Source organism: Halichoerus grypus, chromosome 3 (assembly GCF_964656455.1).
Source record: "Halichoerus grypus chromosome 3, mHalGry1.hap1.1, whole genome shotgun sequence".
Classification (NCBI taxonomy): Eukaryota; Metazoa; Chordata; class Mammalia; order Carnivora; family Phocidae; genus Halichoerus; species Halichoerus grypus.
The window spans coordinates 134649234-134667750 of NC_135714.1; the positions used below are offsets into that span (position 1 = coordinate 134649234).

General features: G+C 34.2%; 1 protein-coding gene across 2 annotated transcripts in view; it reads left to right on the forward strand.

The window, feature by feature from the left end:
* Positions 1 to 17952, forward strand: part of GLRB (glycine receptor beta) — an 86431-nt gene extending 68479 nt beyond the window's left edge. For both annotated transcript variants that reach the window (XM_078069358.1, XM_036088958.2), the window contains 2 exons: positions 6112 to 6404; positions 17115 to 17952. In XM_078069358.1, coding sequence (XP_077925484.1) covers positions 6112 to 6404; positions 17115 to 17411 — 590 coding nt within the window. In that variant the 3' untranslated portion in view covers positions 17412 to 17952. The remainder of the gene's footprint in view (positions 1 to 6111; positions 6405 to 17114) is intronic.
* The last annotated feature ends 565 nt before the right edge of the window (positions 17953 to 18517 follow it).

An 18517-nucleotide genomic window follows, 5' to 3' on the forward strand; every position in this document is an offset into this window, starting at 1 on the left:
CAGAGTATATAGGTTTAGACAGAGATAGGTGAGTAGATATGGTAGTGGGGGCTTGTAAATGATTTTGTTTTCTCAATAAAATAGGAAGAAAGATCATGAGTTGCCAGTGAGATAGGATAGATTATTGTGAGTTTGAAGAGAGAGAGAAGGTAGTGAATGGGCAAGGGGTAGGGACATATTTATGTTTTTGACATGTATTCATGATGTTGCTTATGTTTATGTTTGGCTCTATCTTATTTCTTTTTTTTTTTTTTTAAAGATTTTATTTATTTATTTGAGAGAGAGAGAATGAGAGAGAGCACATGAGAGGGGGGAGGGTCAGAGGGAGAAGCAGGCTCCCTGCAGAGCAGGGAGCCCGATGCGGGACTCGATCCAGGGACTGCAGGATCATGACCTGAGCCGAAGGCAGTCGCTTAACCAACTGAGCCACCCAGGCGCCCCATGGCTCTATCTTATTTCTGAGCAGTATTTCATAGTATGGATACAGCAGCGTTTGTTTTTCCATTCAATAATTGATAGACATTTAGATTGTTTCCAATCTGAATAATGTTATTGTAAATAATGTTGCTATGAATAATTGTGTACAAGTCTCTGTATGGACATATGTTTTCATTACTCTTGGGTAAATACCCAGGAATGAGATTTCTTGATTTTAAAGTAAAAATATGTTTTGCTTTTAAAAAAAAATAATTATTTTATTTTATTTTTATTAAGTTTTTAAATTTTATTTTAATTCCAGTATAGTTAACATACAGTATTATATTAGTTGCAGCTGTGCAATGTAGTGATTCAACTGTTCTATATATTACTCAGTGCTCATCATGATAAGTGTGCTTTTAATCCCCTTCACCTATTTCACCCATCCCCTCCATCCTTGTTGCCTCTGTCGCCAGTCTGTTCTCTATAGTTAAGAGTCTGGTTTTTGATTTGTCTCTCTCTCTCTCTCTCATCTTTTTTTTCTTTTGCCCATTTGTTTTGTTTCTTAAATTCCACATATGAGTGAAATTGTATAGTATTTGTCTTTCTCTTATTTCACTTAGCATTATATTCTCTGTCTCCATCCATGTTGTTATAAATGGCAATTTTTTACTCAACAGTGAAAACCTGAAAGCTTTTCATCTAAGATCAGGAATAAGACAAGGATATCCACTCTTGCTATTTTTATTTAACATAGTATTGGAAGTCCTAGCCAGAGCAATTAGGCAAGAAAAAGAGATAAGCATCTAAATTGGAAAGGAAGAATTAAAACTGTCACTATTTGCAGATGACATATACAGAAAACCCTAAAGACTCCATCAAAAAACTGCTAGAATTAATAAATGAATTCAGTAAAGTTGGAATATACAAGATCAACACACAAAAATCTATTGTGTTTCTTTACACTAATTATGAGCTATAAGAGAAATTAAGAAAATCCTATTTGTAATTGCATTAAAAAGCATAAAATACTTAGGAATAAATTTAACCAAGGATGTAAATGAGCTGTATATTGAAAACTACAAGTTATTGATGAAATAAATTAGACAATGCAAATAAATGAAAAGATATTCCATACCCATGGATTAGAAGATTGATATAGTTAAAATGTCTATACTACTCCAAGCAGTACACAAATTCAGTGGAATCTCTAACAAAATTCCAATAGCATTTTTCCCAGAAATAGAATAATTCTGAAATTTGTATGTAGCTACAAAAGATGCCAAATAGCCAGAGCAGTCTTGAGAAAGAAAAACAAAGTTGGAGGTATCCACATTCCCTGATTTCAAACTATACTACAAAGCTATAGCAATTAAAACAGTATTGTATTGACATGAAAAATAGACACACAGATTAATGAAACAGAATAGAGAGCCCAGAAATAAACCCATGCATATATGGTCAATTAATTTATGGCAGAGGAGCAAAGAATATACAATTGAGAAAGGACAGTCTCTTCAATAGTGTTGGGAAAATTGGACAGTCACTTGCAAAAGAATGAAACTGGACCACTGTCTTATACCATACACAAAAATTAACACAAAATGGATTAAAGACTTAAGTGTAAGACCTGAAACCATAAACCTCCTAGAAGAAAACAGGGGGTAAACTCCTTGACATAGGTCTTGGTGATGATTTTTTGAATCTGACATCAAAAGCAAAAGAATCAAAAGCAAAAATAAACAAGTGGGACTGTATCAAACTAAAAAGCTTCTGCACAGCAAAGGAAGCCATCAATAAAATGAAAAGATAACCTACCGAATTGGAGAAAGCGATTGCAGATCATATATCTGATAACTTTAATATCCAAAATATACAAAAACATATACAACTCAATAGCAAAAAAACAAAAACAAAAACAAAACAAAACGAAACAGAAAAAAAATCCAGTTAAAAAATGGGCAGAAGACTTGAACAGACGTTTTTCCAAGACTTACAGAGGGCCAATAAACACATGAAAAGATGCTCAACATTCTCCCAATCTCATTTTGATTTACCTTTTCCATTGTTAACAAACATGAAAGCTCCCTCTATGAATCTTAGGTAAAGAATTTTGTCTTTAGCTACTTCTTTAAGTATAGAAGTAACTATGCAAGTAACTTTGGAAGTAACTTTTATAAATTATACATAACATTTCCTTTCTCTAGTACATAAAATGCTTTAACTGCTGCTAAAAAGGAATTTTTTAAACAAATAACTTTCAGTCAAAAAGATTAATAATTTAGGTTACAACTCAGACCTCTAGCAGACCACACATACATACATTTCTTTCTTGTACTCTTTTCGTCTGGAATAAGATCTCTTACAGAAATGTCAAAAAGTATTTTTGGATTCCCACATAATATTAATAATGGTTTTCCTTTTAGTATCCTTTGATTAAGGCATTGTGAAATGATAACATCTTAATATAATTTAGTAGTACTTCTAAATAAATTTTCATTTTATTAATCACAATTCCACATATATGAATTTTATAAATAGTTTATTGCTTAATGAGATAAAAATCATTTGGAGTTTAGATAGGTATGAGAACACTTGCAGTTATTCCTTGACCAGTTCATGGCATTTGTTATTACATTAGTATTATACTCTCTAGCTCCATCCTCATTGCTGCAAATGTGCAAGATCTCATTTTTTTTTGATGGCTGAGTAATATTACATTGTGTGTGTGTATATATATATATATATATATATATATATATATATATATACACACACACACCACATCTTCTTTATACATTCATCTATCATTGGACACTTGGTTTGCTTTCATATCTTGGCTATTGTAAATAATCCTGCAATAAACTTAGGGGTACATATATCTTTTCAAATTAGAGTTTTCATTTTCTTTGAGTAGATACCTAGTAGTGTAATTTCTTCTGATTGGTTTATAATTTATTAAAATTCAGACAAAATTTCACTATGCATTATTTACCAGTGAAGTAATTTTATTTGAAGAATGTATTAAGATAATGCCACAATATTTGTCTAAAGAAATATTATTTGCTCAGATTTCATTTTTTAAAAAGATTTTATTTGTTTAGAGAGAGAGAGAGTGTGTGTGAGTGGGGGTTGGGGTAGAGGGAGAGGGAGAGAGAGAAAATCTGAAGCAGACTCCATTCTGAGTGCAGAGCTTGAGGCAGGTCTCAATTTCACACCCCAAGATCATGACCTGAGCCGAAATCAAGAGTCGCCACTTAACCGACTGAGCCACCCAGATGCCCCATGATTTCCTATTTTAGGATAAAAAAAACAAATGGGTATTTCCTATTTTAATATGATTTCCTAAAGAGAAGGCATACACAGTGATGTTCACATTCTCCTCCTCCATAACTCATCTCCATTTCTATTCTTTCATCTTTGAAATGATAAAAACCATAATAGAATTGACTATCATGGTTTCTAACTTAATACCTGGGATTATAAATACCTCCTTTCTCCCCCCTCCCCAAAATCTATTAATGTCATATCATTCCTTTTAAAAGGCAATCCCTTCTCTGTTTCTTTGGTCTTCTTTCTCTGACACTCCAGCATTTCTTCCTCGCAAAGTTTTCTATATTTTCAACATGACCTCCATCTGCATGATATTGGCTTATCTTTCCTTTTACAAAACTCTCAAGTGCATTGTGCTGTGTCATGGTTATCAATTTTGCGTTTCTTGGCCTTTGTCTAACCTAACTCAGTATTTTCATACCAAAGTCATTATCTTTTCTAAGTCTCTTCTTCCCATCTTTCATGGGTACTTTCCTAGTAATCTGTTTTTCAGAAAATTGTCTCAATCTTTTCCTTCTTCCTTCAGTCAATAACCAAGTCTTTTAAAAATGTTCTCTTCAAAATCCTTTTTATATCAGTTCTGTCCTTCTTTTCCTCATGCTTTGTTTCTGCAACTACTATTTTTTCCTTTCTTTGTCTGTTTTGTACATCCCTACCAGAGTAATGTTATTCAACATTCTTTTGCTAATTTCATTTCTCTTCCCTCAGTTTACAGTTCCTTAATATTTTTTACCAAACATGGTAAATTCATTATAGTGCTTTTAGGATCTTCTATAATCTGACATTATTCTCCATTTTCTCATGAAGTTTCTAATATATCAGAAAATATTCAGGTATACTACTAAGTTTGATACATTCTGTGTTATTGAGGAACGTGAAATGCTATGGAAACACGGAGAATGGTGTGTCAATATAGTCTATCTCAAGGAATTAAGTAAGGCTTGTTTTTGATTGATAGGTTGGCACATAACATTTGATTAAGAATAGAAAAATTGACTTGGAAATATAATTTGCCAAATTAATGCCCATAGGTATAATTAACTGTAGTTTCAAGCGATAAGTGATAGGACCTTGGATTTTTATGTTATTTTCCACTTCCAGGTTAGAAACATTAAGACCTAATAATCCTATTAATTAATTCTTAATTTTCTTCAGGACTAAGGATAGTCAGTATGATAGCAGATTAGATGTTTATCAAATTTTTATATTCTAAGTAATATTGTTTCCATCTGCTAGAAACCTTTCTAGTAGAGAATGTTTTAACTCTTGAATACATAAAAAAAAAAAAAAACCAACAAACTCTATACCTTTTAGGAGCCACTGAATGCAACTGATGGAATACATTTTTCAATGTTTTAACTGATTATTAATTCTAATATAGTACTTACCATATTCCCAAGGCAAGAGAAAATGAGCCAAGTGCATCTTTATTAGGATAACATATGCATTAATTCTCAGTGGTGGTCAAATCTAGAATAAAAAAGTGCACTTGGCCCCATATGTGAATTGGACTCACAGAGTCAAGGCACACCTGTTTCCTACATGGCTGAAAGTGAGTCTCCCTTAACATTATATAAGACTTTTTCTGACCCAGCGTGTTGTTGATAGTCAGTGCCAGTGGGTCATATTTGCCCATCCCCTCTTCTGAAAATATGAAGGAAGGAAGAAAGAGACAAAAGGGAAAGGCTGGGAGTGTGGCAAGTGTAAAGAAAAAGAGGGACATAAATTAATGCAATTTTCCTTTAGGATCTTACAATTATTTGACTTAAATTGATATATAACTAGTTAGCTTTCCATAAATGGTTAATATTACATATAGCAGAATAATATTCTTTCCTTGAAAAGCTGAAATCATTTGTTTCCCTGAAATAATCAGGGATGCTCTATCTTTATCTTTTCTATTAGATTTTGTTTTTTAATTGTGAGCCTTATCAGAAAATTGCTTTGTATGTTCTATTCTTGCTCAGGTATAATTCTTCATGGGGTAAAATTCAGTTCTATAACTGTCTAAAATAAAGCTGAAAAATGACATAACTAATTAGAGAGCTTTATGGTTTTCTCTGAGATACTACAAAATAGTTTTAGACATCTATAATATTTAAACCAGATCTAAATTGTGTTTTTATACCTTGGTTTAAATTTCTGTTTACTTTTAAATATTAAATATTTACAAACATCTCCAATTACATTCACTAATCCTCACATAAAAGGTATGTCAGTATTGTTTTTATACTCTTTGAGCTTGAAAGAGACCTGAGGAGCATTGAAACTTACTGGAGAGTGATACTGTCAAAAAGTAATGTTTGCAGGACATTTCACAGGGGTAAAAAGCAACTTTAACTCCCATTTCTGTTTCTGTAGGTATCTTCTCGGTACTCAGCTTGGCCTCCGAGTGTACAACCCTTGCTGCTGAACTTCCCAAAGTATCCTACGTGAAGGCTCTTGATGTTTGGCTCATTGCTTGTCTTCTTTTTGGGTTTGCTTCACTGGTGGAGTATGCTGTCGTCCAGGTGATGTTGAATAACCCCAAAAGAGTTGAAGCAGAAAAAGCCAGAATTGCTAAGGCTGAGCAAGCAGATGGGAAAGGTGGAAATGCTGCTAAAAAGAATACTGTGAATGGTACAGGGACTCCTGTTCACATTAGCACTTTGCAGGTAAGAATGAAACTATACAGGGAAAATTATTTCCCCCATCCTCTCTGCAGCATCAGGAGAAAGATACTTTTCTCTGTGTGTGAAGGTTTGATAGAATTGGTGTTCTGTCATTTTTCTTTCACAGAGGAAAAGGAACTGTACACAGCATACTTTTTTGGCAAAGAAATAAAAAACACTTAGGTTAAATACTAATTAAGAAAAAGAAATCAACAGCTTATCAAATTTGTAGAAGACTTTCCATGGAGTTTCATGGTACATTTCTGCTTTGATGGCTACCATTGAACGTGGAGATCTTGCCGAAGTATAGACCTTCCTCGTGTTCCTCACTTGCTAAGCCATCACTGAGAGGCCAGAGGACTGCCGGGAGCACTGACATTCTGTCATCACTGAAGACCTTAGGGGAGCCCATGCTTTTGATAAAACCCCCTACTGTTCCCCACCAAGTTAGAGAGCTGCACACAGAATATGTCAGGCAGGCTACTTATTTATCGGATGACTGGCTCCTAGAGAAACTATACCCAGAGTCTGGGATCTGTCCAGCCCAGTGGTAAGTGCTTACAGAATTGGACCTTGCTTTATCACTCAATCATAGATCTAAGAACAATAGGCAGTGCCTTTAGATTCTGATAAATTCTGGGGCAATAGTCTATTTCATGGATTACGAATCACCTCCTCTGCCTATATTATGGCCCCATCTTAATGGGGCCATTAGTCTGTTTGTTAATTACCACCATGTCCCTTACCTAGAATGTTAGACAAGTATGCCACATACACATTTTTAAATGCAAAAGCGGGCAAACTGTTTTTATGTGGTGCTGCCTGAAGCTAGATTTTTTAGAAAAATTAAAAAAATTTTTTTTGTTCTGGTTAAGTCATTAAACTCATTTTCTGCATCTACAGCCAAGACTCTCTGCAATGTTAGTTGCTACTTTGTGGGAGGGCTTTTCAGGCCTTATAACTCGTTCATACCCTAAATCCCTTTATGAAGAATGAGTACATAATTTTCATTAATACAGAGCTATCATGACCTTAGGGAGGGCATATATTTGGCATGTCTTTTTCCATCCTTTTCCATCCAGCATGTCTATATCATTATATTTGAAGTGAGTTTCTTGTAGACAACATATATTGTTGATTTATGACTTTTAATCTGCTCTACTACTCTCATATTTTAATTGGTATATTTAGATCATTTAACTTTAATATAAGTATTGATATATTAGGGCTTCAGTCTACTGTTTTGTTTGCTTTCTGTTTCATTTTCTTATCTCCCTCTTTTCTGTTTCTTGCTCTCATGAAGGTTACTTAAACATTTTATAGAATGACATTTTGAGTTTTTTATATTGTTTTTAAGTGTATCTCTTTGTCTATCTTGTTTAGTGGTTGTTCTAGGTACTAATTACATGTACATAACTTATTACGGTCTACTGGTGTCATTATTTTGCCAGTTTGTGTGATGTGTAGAAACATTACATTCTTTAACATCCCTTTAACTTTCTGTTTATGATAGAACTGTAAATATTTCTTAGAACCTAATTAGAAAGTGTTATACTGTTTGTTTCACTATCAAACATAGTTTAGAAAACTGAGAGGGAGAAGGAAAGCTTATTGTATTTATGTATCTTTTTGCTTACCATGTTCTTGCTTTTTTTCTGATATGTCTTCCATTGTTTACTTTTAGAGAATTTCCATTATCCATTACTTTGGGTGGTGCTGCTGGTAACAAATTGTTCTAGTTTTCCTTCATCTGAGGAAGTCTTGATTTCCCCTTCATTTCTGAAGGATAATTTCACTAGGTATAGGATTCTGTGTTGACAGTTCCTTTAGCACATAAAAAACATTGTGCTACCTCCTTCTGGCCTCTGTGGCCTCTGATGAGAACCCCACTTAATTCATATGGTTTTTCCCCTGAGGGTAAACTGTCATTTTTCTCTGGCCACCTTCAAGACTTCTTTTGATCTTTATTATTCAGAAGTTAAATTCTATGTTTTGGTGTGGATTTCTTTGCGTTTATCCTGTTTGGGATTTGTTCAGCTTGTTTAAAAATGTAGACTTAAAGGGGCGCCTGGGTGGCTGAGTGGGTTAAACATCTGCTTTCAGCTCAGGTCATGATCCCGGGATCCTGGGATCGAGTCCCACCTCGGGCTCTCTGCTCAGCAAGGGACCTGCTTCTCCTTCTGCCCCTCCCCTGAGCGTGCACTCACTTGCACGTGCGTGCTCGCTCTCTCTCAAGTAAATAAACAAAATCTTAAAAAAAATTTTTTTTTTAATATAGGCTTATGTTTCTTGGCAAATTTGGAAAGTTTTCAGCTATTATTTTCTCTAGTACCTTTTCAGATCTGCTTTCTTTCTCCCATCTTTCTGAGACTCTGATGACACAACTGTTAGATCCTTTGTTATAGTCCCACAGATCCCTAAGGCTTTTCATTTTTTTCTAGTTGATATTCTCTGTTTTGTTGAGACTGGATAATTTCTTTGGTTATATCTTCTAATTCACTGATTCTTTCCTCTGCCCCTTCCATTTTTCTGTTGAGCTCACCCACTGAGATTTATATTTTGCTTAATGTATTTTTCAGTTTTAAACTTTCCATTTGGTCTTTTTTCTTTTTCTTTCTTACTCTTTCTTCCTTCCTTCCTTCCTTCCTTCCTTCCTTCCTTCCTTCCTTCCTTCCTCCCTCCCTCCCTCCCTCCCTCCCTCCCTCCCTCCCTCCCTCCTCCCTCCCTCCCTTCCCAAGATTTTGTATTTCTTTGCTCAGGCTTTCTATTTTTCAAAGGTTTCAAACAAATGTTCATAATACCTGATTGAAACGCTTTTATCATCCATGTTTTAAAACATTTCTCAGATAATTCTAATACATTTTTCATCTTGGTGTTGGTATCTACTGATCGTATTTTTAAAAAATTCAATTTGAGATCTTCTCTAGTCCTTTGTATGATGAGTGATTTCTACTGAAACCTGAACATTTTCATATTATTTTATGAGATTCTGAATCTTGTTTAAACTTTCCTTTCTTGTTTTAGCTGGCTTTCTCTGACTGTGTCCTTCCAGGAGAAGGAAGGGTGATGCATCAGTACTTCCAGAAGTAGAAGTCCAGATCCTCACACAGTGAGGATGGGGTCTCTTCATTATTGCAGGGTGGGATTGGGAGTTTTTAATACCCTGTGTGATCTTCACTGATACTACAGGGGGAATGCCCTTGTTACCACTTTGTGGTGATAAAAGTCCTGCCTCTCTGCTAGGCCTCCTATGACATCATCCCCAGTGTAGAAGAGGGGAAGCAGTTTGTTTCTGCTAGGTGGGGGTGAAAGACGCTTAACCATCTGAGCCACCCAGATGCCCCTTCTGCCCAGTTTTTAACTGGATTGTGTTTTTTGATATTGAGTGGTATGAGTTCTAATGTGAATGTTGGTATACTTGATATTGTCCCGAAGTCCCTTACACTATCCAGTTTTAAAATTATTTTTTCTCTTTGCTGTTCAATTTGGGTTATTTTCACTATCCTGACTTCCAGATCACTGATCCATTTTTCTGTATCATCTAATCTGCCGTTTATTCCCTCTAGTGTATTTATCATTTCTGTTATTGCATTCTTCAGCTCTGGTTGGTGCTTTCTTATATTTTCTATCTCTTTGTTGAAATTCTCACTGTGTTCATTCATTCTTCTCCTGAGTTTGGTAAGCATTTTTATGACCATTACTATGAACTCTTTATCAGGTAGATTGCTTACTCCATTTCATTAAGTTCTTTTACCAAGATTTTGTCTTGTTCTTTCACTTAGAACATATTCCTCTGTCTCTTCATTTGCCTAACTCTCTGTGTTTGTTACTAAGTATTAAGTAGTTGAGCTCCTTTTCCTGGTCTTGAAGGAGTGGTCTTATGTAGGTGTTGTCTTGTGGAGCCCAGAAGTGCAAATCCTCCTGGTCACCAGAACCAGGTGTTCCAGGAGTACCCCCTGTGTAGGCTATGTGCACCCTACTGTTGAGGTGGGGACATGACTGTTGTGGGCATGTGGTAGGTGGGAGTGGCCCCTGGCCCAACTGGCTAGGGTGCCTGGCTCTGACTGCTGCAGGTGTACGGTGGGTGGGGTTATTGTCTTGTCAGCTGCAAGGCCTGACCAAGGCACATGTTGTTTGATGCCCTTTATGGGGCATGCCCTCCGACATTAGCAGTCTAGAGGGAGGATTCCAAAATGGTGTTCACCAATGCCAGCATCAGCATGGCAGAACAAGATAGTAAAAATGGCTGCCTCCAGTGTCTAAGTTCCTGGGGGAAGAGAGGCTCAGCTGTCTCCTGTTCTTGCACTGGTTTCCATGTCAAGTGAGTCAGCACCTGAGCCTTTTAAGAGTGGGTTTTTCTGTTACTATGGTTCCATAGTTTTCCTGGCCATATTCCTTACTAGTTTTCAGAGGTTAGGTATTTTGGGGACTCATGTCTCCTGTGCAGAATCTAAGGGTTAAGTTGCATGATATGGAGCTCACATCTTTCACTCCTCAGGATAAAGCTCTATACCTTTGAGATCCCTCCTAAACATGGAGTGCTGTGCCTGAGGTGTGGTTTTTTCCCTCAGCAAGACCGTATCTCTGCCTCTTCTACCCATTTTGTTGATGTTGCTTATTGCAGGGGCTCTATTCATCCAATTTCTTGATCCCCTTCAGAGGGAATTATTCCATATGCAGATGTAGATCTGTTAGGTCCATGGGAGGGATGAGATCAGGATCTTCCTAGGCCATCTTGAATTCTCCCCAGAATCATGTTTTTTGGAATTCTTAATCTCAGGAAACAAACTGAGGGTTGCGGAGTGGTGGGGGTGGGAGGGATGGGGTGGCTGGGTGGTAGACATTGGGGAGGGTATGTGCTATGGTGAGCACTGTGAAGTGTGTAAGACTGATGAATCACAGACCTGTACCTCTGAAACAAATAATACATTATATGTTAAAAAAAAAAAAAGATAGTAGGAAGGGAAAAATGAAGGGGGGGGAATCAGAGGGGGAGATGAACCATGAGAGACTATAGACTCTGGGAAACAAACTGAGGGTTCTAGAGGGGAGGGGGGTGGGGGATAGGTTAGCTTGGTGATGGGTATTAAAGAGGGCACGTACTGAATGGGGCACTGGGTGTTATACGCAAACAATGAATCATGGAACACTACATCAAAAACTAACGATGTAATGTATGGTGATTAACATAACATAAAATTAAAAAAAAAGAATCATGTTTTTTTAAATTTAGCTTTCAGGCATTAAAATAATTACCCAATGAAGAAACGTTCAACATATTTAAGAACTTCTGTATTTTAATTCTTATTGTGTTTAGGGTTGCTAACAGAAACACACGTGTTTGGATTCTGAAACTATTACATTTTGCTACAAAAAAGTCATAGAGTGATGCTTAGGGAGTTTAAAAGTTGACCAGAAATTTTAATCTCCAGAAATAAATGTAAATTATTCTTATTGCTTACAGGCCAAATGCAATTTCTAAAATGAACATTGTACCTATGTAATATTTGTATCCTGAGATAGACTTCAAAATGAGAATGAGTAAAAAAATAGCATCTTTAATATATACGTCAAACTTAGAGCAAATGTGTAAGCTTGATAAATTCATAAGACTGTTACACATTGACATAAAAGAATATAAAAAAGAGAAATTAAAAAATTGTTGTCTTTTTAATTTAGTGGTTTTGCTGTGAAAAAATAGTTTCTGATTTCAAAATGCACTTGTTCCAGTGTACTTTGCTTTCAAAACATAAACTTTTGCAAGGTAATTTCAATGAAATTGTTATTGAAACCCAAGTTCGGCTGCTTGCCACTCAAAAGGAAGTACTCAAGAGAAAAGTGTTGGTTGGAAAAGAAAGATTGCTTTATTTAGGAGGCCAGCAACCTGGGAAGATGGCGGATTGGTGTCCAAGGACCATCTCTGAGGTTCCAGGCGAAGAAATGGGGTTTTTAAAGGGGAAATTCAGGGTAGGAGATTACATACATATTGATGAAAAGGGCAGGGAAACTTACGACTATTCATGAGGAAAGATGAACCATACATATGAGCAAACATATATGTAACATAAATCCCATGTTCACTTTGGGGTGGGGACTTAACACCAGAAGGAGGCAAAATTCAGCCCCTGACATCAGGAGGTTATCTTAGGACAAGGAGAAGGGGCTATGGACATGCTCTGAGAGCTGGTATAGACTGGAATGGGGTCTTAGTCTCGTTATCTCTGTTAAGGAATGTGGGGCCTTGCTTGTTCATAGGCTGGCACCATATCAGTTGACCTTGAGTTCAGGCTTCTGCAGAAACAGCTAGTGGATCTGTTAGTAGGGTCTGAAAAGACACAATAGCTGATTAGGGAGAAACAATTCTCTGAAAAACAAGCTTTAAACTTTCTGCTAGTTTCAACCTCATGAACCCTCTGGGGTATGGTTTCAAAATGATATGTTACTTGTTTTAAACAGAATAACAATAGTTATTAATTAAAGCACAATGAAATTTGGATTATAGGTAATTTTTGATCATGCTGATCTTTTAAAATAATACTGTGTTTGTGAGGGAAAGAAATGATTTTAAAAGTGTAAGAAATAAGAAACATCAATGATAATGTGATCTAGCTTTTAGCATATTTTTATAATTTTGCCTGCATATATAAATTTGTTGTCATACATACATAATTATCTAGGTTACCCCCCAAATTTAGTACTTCCTCAACCATTACAGTATTTTACCTACTAATTTGTTTGTTTACTTGTATAACCCTTTTTTAAATTCAACAAAAATGTTGAGGACCTACTGTTGTTAATATCATCCTGTTCCCAATGCCTAGTATGTGCCATGTGCTATTCATAAGAAAGATACTGTGAATAAAAGACAAAAAAAGTGTCTTTGCCTTTGGATTTGAACAATTAAAAACGTAAAACCTGCTGTTCATACATGAATGAGATGTTGTTTCCCATGGTAATGTTAGGTTTTTAAAAAATAAGGAATGACTTAAATTTGGTAAAATATATAGAGATTATTCCCTTCTGAACCTATTTTTATTAACTGCAGAAGATACCATTATCCCCATGAAATCATCTGTAAGTCTTCTGGTCAAGAGATATTACATAAGGAGATTTGCTTTTAAATGTGTGACTCAAACTGAAAAAGACCACACACACAAAAAAATCTTAAAGGTTATAATTTGAGGCATTAGGAAGTTCTTATCTGCATCATTTTTTATTCTTGACAGTTTCATTATCATACTACCTCATTTTTGCTACCAGTAATTTTCAGGAGTGACAAGCTTATATGATGAAAGTAAAGGAGACACATATTTATATGAGGAAAAATTGAGAAATTATAAATTGGAGATTAATATAACCAAGATCACTTTTAAGAATGTGTTATGTAGGGTTACGCTCTTATTAATAAGGAGTTTATTGAATCCCTCTTGATGTGATATTATAATTGCTTAAAATAGTATGACATTGTAAATATTTTTGTACTTTTATATACATATTTATTATGATAATTACGTGTAGAGTATTAACTAAAAAAAGTTATGTTTGTGTAAAATCTCCAATGAATGGAAAAAGTGAGACCAGCCATGAATCATGACCTATTTAAGGAACCTGAGGACTTCTTATTTCTTATTTAGTTGTGTCACATAATTAAAAGATATTTCTATAGTAGAGGTTCTCTCCTTCAGTACACACACACAACTCTACTCTTTTCAAATAAAAGAATCTTCAAATACATTTCTGGAAGAGATTTTAATACATTAAATGATTGAAGATTTAGTATAACTAAATTGAAGCTCTTTGGAGTGCTTTTCTATGTTATTATTTTAACATGGAAGAAATTATTCTTCTTTTACTGACGTGTACTATATTTAAATAATCTCTCTGAATAAATATAACATCTTATGTCTACATTTTGAATAAATTGTGTAGATTAAATTCTAAAATTGTTAAAATGGCTAGCAGAATCTAAGAATATGTTTTTGTAAATAAAACAGATTATGAAATTTGAAGTATTTATGTGTGACTTAGGTTATAGTATCATATAAATTTGATTACTTGTTTAGTTATTTATAGATACTAAAACTATACCGAGAGCTGTGTATAAGATTTAAAGTAAATGCATTTCTATAGTAAATATGTATGGCTTTCTTTGTGAAAAAGTAAAAAAAATGATAAGCATGCTTCTTAAGTCTATTGGCAGAAGCTAGAATACCCCTTTGTTTTGATAAGTGGATTCTAAAGTACAGTTAGTAAATAAAACTTTTGGAGTAGAGAATTCTAAAGGGAGAAAGCAAGATGGGATATCCATAGAGTCCTAGATTTTGAAGATTGTTCTGAGAGTCTGAGGAAAATGCAAAAATTTGATATGTAGAGTCTGTTCTCAACCTCTGTTCCAATCAAGGCAGCAATTTTACTCTTCACAAAAGTTCACTGATATATCCTGAGACTTACTCCTCAAATACCACTGGAAAATTAGAGCTTTAAATGTGGTCTTCTTTCTGGTACACTTTTAAGGAAGGTGTGTGAGAGTGAATGTGAGTCTCTGTGTGCGTGTGCATGGTGGTGGGGTTTAAATGACAGACTCCTTACTGAAAATGGCCTTTTAAAATTTCAATTTGGGGAATTTAGATGGAAGGTGTAAAAGTAAATTTTATATATATATATATAAAATATATTTTCTATTATATATAATCATAATTCACAATATTCACATATTTGTGTATATATTCAAATATTTCTAACATTCATATATAGATATTCATAATTTTATATATATATGATTTCCCAAAGTCATATTTAAATAATTTAGATTTAGTTGCTACCTTTGTTCTCATTCCAACTGACCAGTCCCTATTTTATGCCAGATATTTTCCTAGACACAGTGCATAAGTTGATATGGACTAGACCCTAGACCTGTGGTTGCTCAATCAAAAATAGCTACCTCATTAAGACATACTCTTTTAAAGTTAGTTGACTTCTCACAATTGGTAAATTGTAACTGCACATTAGGAAAGGGGAGGGGGAATCCTCTTTCTTAAGGTTGGCCTCTGTTAGCAAAACAAAGTTCCATCAAAGCATCTAAATATGTTAATATATTGGTGTTTCACATCTTTTTTTTTCTTAGTATGAAACACTAAGAAAGGTAAAATTCCCCCCAAAAAACATATAATAAATAAATAAATAGGTAAAATTCCAGCTTCACAATTCCCATTCCTACTTATCAATAGTTTGTGTATTTTTGTTTAGTTATATTTATATATTATATTTATAATATATATATTTATATAAACATATTTTTTAATAATTCTTACTCAGTAGGATTGTACAATATCTATGTGGTATAAAGTATATCTGAATAAAGCCAACACTTATATACCAGCTTAAAAAATAACATTACCAGTACATGTTCATAATTGAAAAAAAATGGAAATAATCTACATGTATAATGATGGGATATGCACAAACACATTTTAGCTTTTTTTTTTTTCACTCAGTATATCTTAATTTCATGTGCTGTCCACCCCTAAACACTGCCATCTGGCTCTTGCCCAGAAGATATGACTCAGTGTTTGTCCAGATAAAAGATAGGGTCCTGCTACCTGAAATACTGCTGGGAAATAATTTATGTTACTTCTTACATTAAGCATGAGTTTTACCCAGCCATAATCTGGTAAAAGGTAAATAGAATCTATATAACTAATCATTGTATTATACTAATAAGACAAAACCTAGAGTAGCTATAGTATACTAACAGTATATAATGACAGGTTTCCTTTTTCAGTAAAAGCAATAAATATCAATAATGGAGATTCCAAAAGCGGATCACAGAACTCAGGATTAGGAACAGTAGGAAATTAAGCGGTAGAGTCAAGAGCTTACCCTTCTGTGGCCTTTTGTAATATCAGTGCTATCTTAAGACGTTGGGGTTGGCATCTTTTTTTTTTTTTTTTCTGAGAGCATTTCTGATTGCTGGAGAGAGTTCAATGTGAAATAATTATTTTGTATATTATAGAATGGATTTAAATTTAATAGTTCAGAGATTGTCAACTGAATAATCTCTGTGACATATGATCTGGATGAAATATACACAATTTCTTTGGATTCTCTGAGTGTGGTTGGCTAATCCACTTTAATCAACAAATTAGAAATGAATGCCTTTCATCAGTAGATCTTTGATTCATGATCACTGTGACCATCTTTTAGTTCCTATTTGTGAATGCAGTTTAGAGACAGAGTCTGTCTCGTTGAAGAGATAAATGCCTCAGTCATTTATAAACCACCATCTTTGGAAATAGAATCCATGGAGAAGTCAAAGGTTAGAAGTACCAGAAGATTTCTGTAATCCATGTATTGTGGTAATATGGCCTGTGTCAGGGTTAAATATTGGATTGTAATTTATTGGTATTTCAACTGAAAACTCTCACAAGCCTGGGAGCACCTAAGATAAATGTTGATCTGCACTTTGAGTCTCTTGACATAAAGTAACCTATCAAAACTTTATTCCATGACATAAGCCTTGTTATATGGGCAACATTTTAGACCCCTAAATGTTCAGGTAATCTGATGGCATAATCAGTTACTATTGATTCTTTTTGTCAAACAGGGATAATAGTCAACTGATTAAACCATCAGATTTTTAAAATATCCTTTTGAAGAGATGTTTTATGAATAGAAAAATGCTAAATGTACTCTGTCCTTAACTTTTATTCTCAGGTTGGAGAGACGAGATGCAAAAAGGTTTGCACTTCCAAGTCTGACCTGAGGTCTAATGACTTCAGCATTGTTGGAAGCTTACCAAGAGATTTTGAATTATCCAATTATGACTGCTATGGAAAACCTATTGAAGTCAACAATGGGCTTGGGAAATCTCAGGCAAAGAACAACAAGAAGCCGCCCCCTGCCAAACCTGTTATTCCAACAGCAGCAAAGCGAATTGATCTTTATGCAAGAGCATTGTTTCCTTTCTGCTTCTTGTTCTTCAATGTTATATATTGGTCTATATATTTATGATAGATCTTTTTCATTTGTGTAAAATAAAATGCCATTTCATTGTGACCGGCCTCATCCATAAATGCCAATCTGAAAATTTTTTGCATTTTCATAGCAATATATTGCATTTTGGATGCCATTTGATTGTAATAAAAATGTGGCACCTTACTTTTGAATGGCAGCATGATCTTGTTACTTCTGTGCTCTACTAATGATGTATATATGTATAGCAAACACATTGCTTTAGGAATAAATGAAGGATAAGCATACTACATAAAATAAAATCCAAACAATTCTCTTCAGTTAGTGTAAATTGCAGATACTTCAGATGATTCTGATAATAAAATGATGTGCACGCTGGATCCTGTTATGATCACCGTTCTAATGTATGTAGTATTTCAAATTTCCTTCCTTGTAACTTTCAGAGAAAGCCATCTTATTCTTGTACAATTTTAGATGGTATTATCACAGATTAAGCAAAATTATATTACATATTGTTTAAACTTTGTAAGTAGAAATATATCAACTATAATTATGTGGAGAAATAAAGTTCAAAAAATTACTAATTTGTAAAATCAGCTCATTTTAAAGTGTGCCTGTTTTGTCAAAATGCCAGCTTATGAAACACAGTCAGCATTTTGGAAACAAAGGGAAATCTAGATTTACATAAATTCATAGGGAATTCTGACTTCTGATAAAAATAAAGGATAGATACATTTATTAAATATTTCTGACAAAAGAAATTCTATTTAATCCACCTTAAAGCCTAAATGTATTTTCATGGATTTCATTTTGTTGATACAGAATATATAAAATCATTGTGCCTTAAAGAGTCATAAATATTTTAAATTGGACTATAATAAAGGATATGTGATTTCACATAATTTTTAAGAAACAAAGAGGAAAATACCCTATTCCTGGAAGTAACTTGAGTTTGGGGGAAAAAAAAATCATTGGAAGATTTTAACTTCTTTATTAAAATGCTTACATATTTTTAAGTAAATTTTTTTTCTGAATTTGTTTCTTTTTTTATTTGAATACTTTTTGGATTTGCTATAAAACATTTAAAGATTAAGTATGTAATATCTTTGTTTAAGTTAGGTCTCATTGATAGTTGTATTTTCTTT